The 4463-nt window shown below is 45.6% G+C and overlaps 1 gene segment (V, D, J or C); it reads right to left on the reverse strand.

Annotated features, from left to right (window-relative positions):
- Positions 1-3146: 3146 nt before the first annotated feature.
- On the reverse strand, positions 3147-4087 carry LOC114489629. The segment is given in 3 exon segments: positions 3147-3213; positions 3625-3922; positions 4009-4087. Coding segments are annotated over 3 exon segments (411 nt in total).
- Positions 4088-4463: the final 376 nt, after the last annotated feature.

The following is a 4463-nucleotide window of genomic DNA, read 5'->3' on the forward strand; positions in this document are numbered from 1 at the left end:
CTGGGCTGGGCTCCTTTCCCTGAGCTGCAGGGTTAGGGCTTGGCTGCTTTTCATGAGCAGAGGGACCCTATTTGCATGTCCACTTACTATATAGGGAGCCCTGGGGCTCGGTGGTGACATGAAGGGCATGGTCCCAGAGCGTGCCATGTCTAATGGTGCCTATTTGATAACAATTACTCCCCACTTTTGAACCTGTGTCATCCCCACTGATCCAGCTTCTCCATGAGATGCATAAATGACCTAAGAGAGTAAATTTTCATAAACCAGACATATTTAAAGAGATACATGCCTTTGAAAATCTCGAGTAATGGACACACCAAGACAATCCAATAGTCATGGCAATAGGGAGCATTAAAAGTGCAAGAGGTTCCTGTTCATGTCACAGGAAGTTCCTTCTGACCTATTTCTTCCACAAATGAATCAGAGTATGAGCTCAGAACACAATGTGACCCTAGAGAGCATGGACCCAGTGTTGTGGGAGGTGGAACATCTGTAGAGACCCCCACACATCTGCTTAGGTAAAATGTAGTTGGGGATTGGAGAGTGTGTGATTAAATTATAGAAATTTGGTTATAGAAAATCTTGATGCAAATCACTATATGAAATAAGAGATGTATGCCCTGTCTGGTGTGGCTCAGTGGATAAAATGCTGGCCTTCAGATGATAAGATCCCTGGTTCCATTCCCAGTCAGGATGCTACAGAACAGACCTGTGGCAGGTCAAGATACTATTACCAAATGGACCACCCTCTCCTGAGATCCTGCTGTTCTAGGTTCACCTTGCCCTGGGGATTATAGCTCTCAATGTCAGAGATTGGTAAAAAGAAAGGGAACTATTTATTTAAAAGTTATACAAACATAGAGTAATGATCAAAATCCCAAAGTGTCTTAAAACACTCTCAAACACAAACAGCCCTTCTATTCCCCTTTTAGCCCAGTTCAGATACCATACCTCAGGAAAAGAAATACAAATCCTTTGCTCAGGTAGCCCCCGATTCTTCCCAGTAATCCATGTTCACCAGCCAGGCCTCCTGCCATTCCCAGTACCATCAGCTTTGTTGCTACCTTGATCTCAAGTTCTTAATAAAAACCATGTGGCACCTTCTCCTGACCCACCAGCAAGAGTCCTTTCACCCCTTTCCTTCTCACAAAGTCTGTTGTACATTCTCCCAAACTTCTAAGAGAGAGCTCTGCATCACCGCTACATCTTGCTTTCTAGCTCCTAAGCTGCATGGCAAAGGGAGACCCAAAGCCCTGTGATTCTTCCTCCCATGTCTACTGGACCAGGGTTTAAATCCCAGCAACAATCTTCCTCTCCAGCCTAATTTTCCAACACTTCCTACAACCAACTATACCTGCCAGCATTCCCGTGTTTTCAAAGCTTTACTGGGCTGCCATAGTAAGTCCAGGCAAGCGTGGTTCTGTGGTTTTAAGCCACTCATCTACAAGCTGTCACTCAGGCTCTCTAACCAGTGGGAGTTGCCTCCCAATTAAGTCATGGGTGGAAGTCACTCTCATCTTGCAGGCTCAAGGCATGGCCACAGATATGTAGCATAACCATGAAACCAGTTAAAAGTTATAGATATGGTAAATGGTCATTCTAGAGGTTATTTGCAAAATCGTCTCTATGCAAAACAACACAAATGGCCCTGCTCGATGTGTCACATCCCCCAGTTCAGATTTGTTTGGGTGAGGACATCCTTTATTTTTAATATATCCTGGACACCTTGAGTTCTCAACCTCATTAAATTCCTGTCTGGGGGCCCTCTGACTGCACCCTGTTATGGGGGTACATGGCTGGGTTGTGGGGCATGGTCCCAACAGGAGGTGTTTGAGAGGCAAACACACACTGATATTTTCCTCCCTCTTTCTCCCCCCTTATCTCTCAAAATAAATAAATAAACAAATAAACAAACAAATGCATGAAATATTTAAGAAATAATTGATGGGGATGCAGACTGGTGCAACCACTATGGAAAACAGTATGGAATTTTCTCAGAAAACTAAAAATGGAACTGCCTTTTTACCTAGGAATTCCACTGCTTGGATTATATTCTTGGAACCCTGAAACACCAATCCAAAATAACCTATGCACCCCAGTGTTCATAGTAGCACATTCAACAGTAACCAAGTGCTGAAAGCAACCTAGGCGCCCTTCAGTAAATGAATGGATCAAAGAACTATGGTGCATTTACACAATCAAATACTACGCAGCAGAAAGAAAGAAGGAGGTCTTACCCTTTGCAACAGCATGAATGTAACTGGAGAGCATTATGCTAAGTGAAATAAGCCAGGTGGTGAAAGACAATTACCATATGATTTCACCTTTAACAGGAACCTAATCAACAAAATGAACAAGCGAGTGAAGTATAGCCAAAGACACTGAAATTGAGAGTGATCAGAAGGGAGAGGGGAGAGGGTAACGGGGGAAGAGTGTGAAGGATATACAGAAACACTTATAAAGGACATATGCACAATAACAAGGGGGTGGAAATGGGGGAGGGAGGCAGAAAGGGCTGGGCTAGTGGACAGGAGTTGCAGAAAAGGCAGAACACTGCACTTGAACAACAATAAGAAAAGAAGTAACAGATATAAATACAATAGTATTGATATGAAAAACAATATTTTTCTGTATTCATTACAGAATACATACAACATTCATATGCCCTCCCATTACTTTAGATAATGGATTTAACTTTATCTAAACTCTTCATCTTTGGCATCTCAGCCTTATTCTCATCGTCATGATCTGTGTCCATGTGGATCTGTGGTGTAGCTGTAATCAGGGAGCATAACACTGATTATGTTGGGACACCCCTGTTCATCAATAATGCATTTCAGAAGAGTCATCGCTTCTGTCTCACAGCCCCTATTCATGTCTCTATGGGACATTTGGGAGTGTAGTCACCACGTGCAAATGTGATGGGCATCCGCTGAACTTGAACCTGATGCACTGGGTGTATCTATGTGTGAATGGGAAAAGGAAGCCTGTCCATGGGGATACATTATACATAGTCTCCAGCCTGGACACCCACACCAACCTTTTGTTGGCACCTCTGCCCTATGTGGTATCACCTTTGCTGGGTGGGGTGAGCATGATGCCAAAGCAGTGACCATCAACACAGTGGGTGTTTCACCTTCTGGCACTCATTTCATTAGCTGCTGCTGCCCACTGCACAGTATGGATGTACCCTGGTGCTGGCCCGCTTGGACACTGGGCAGTGTGGAGCTGGGCAACACTGTTATGTCCAACAGAGCCTCTCTGGTTAGATTCAACTGACTTGGGTCAGAAGGTTTGATGATTCTTTGGAATTGGTCACAAGACCCCCTGAAAGGGAATCTGACTTTGGTCCATGTGAGAATATTGTCTTTATTTACCACAGACTTCTCTAACTCAGAGAGTAAGAGATGAGTGCAGAATTAAGAATCCAGAGAGACTTCTTGGTGGGGGGTGTTACAGGAAGAGGAAACTGCACAGGAAACCTGCAAAGAACTCCTAGTGAACATGCTCATGAGAAGGTCCTTGTGTTCAGGGACAGTGAACACCCCTGGTGTTTACAGCCCCTCCTGCAGGAAGGTTTGTGTCTGGGCTCATGCTCTGTTCCCTTCACTATGTCTCTCGAACAGGTAATACACGGCCGTGTCCTCGGCTCTCAGGCTGTTCAGCTCCAAGTAGGCTGTGCTCCTGGACTTGTCTGCAGTTATGGTGGCTCTGCCCTTAAACTTCTGTGCGTAGTTTGTATTACCATTGCTAGGATTAACCTCTCCAATCCACTCAAGTCCTTGTCCTGGGGCCTGTCGCACCCACTGCATCCAGTAGCTGGTGAAGGTGTATCCATAAGCCTTGCAGGAGACCTTCACTGAGGCCCCAGGCTTCCTCACCTCAGACCCAGACTGTAATAGCTGCACTTCAGAGTGGACACCTGTGGAGAGGAGACAGGAGTAGGTAGAATTCCCCCTTGACTCTTCCTGGTCCCCTTCTCAATGCAAACACTTGGAAGACACTTACCTGTACTCACTGACACCAGGAAAAGCACTCTCCAGCTCCAGTCCATGGTGAGGGGCTGTGCTGTCAGGACGTCTGTAAGGGAGGGATCCTTTGAGGATCTCTTATCTAGAACTGAAGGCAGTGCCCTGACTTCAGGATGACTCTCCAGGGACACCATGTGCTTGTACATCTCTAGGCACAGAGAACTGACTTTACTAAACCCCAGTGACCCAGAGAGGAGTCATAAAACCAGGGGCCTATTAAATCTCCAGGGATCTCCTTTTCTGGGAATGCCAGATGCACTGACTCAGCCAATACCACTGAGCATAATTCTTGTGAAGTTTGGGGGCTTCTGATGTCCTCAGATTCCTGTGCTTGGAGGGCCCATCTAGGTATCCCTGTGTGAGGCCCTAATCCCACTGCTCAATAAATCACACACACACACACACACACACACACACACACACACACACACA

Source organism: Phyllostomus discolor, chromosome 15 (assembly GCF_004126475.2).
Source record: "Phyllostomus discolor isolate MPI-MPIP mPhyDis1 chromosome 15, mPhyDis1.pri.v3, whole genome shotgun sequence".
NCBI lineage: Eukaryota > Metazoa > Chordata > Mammalia > Chiroptera > Phyllostomidae > Phyllostomus > Phyllostomus discolor.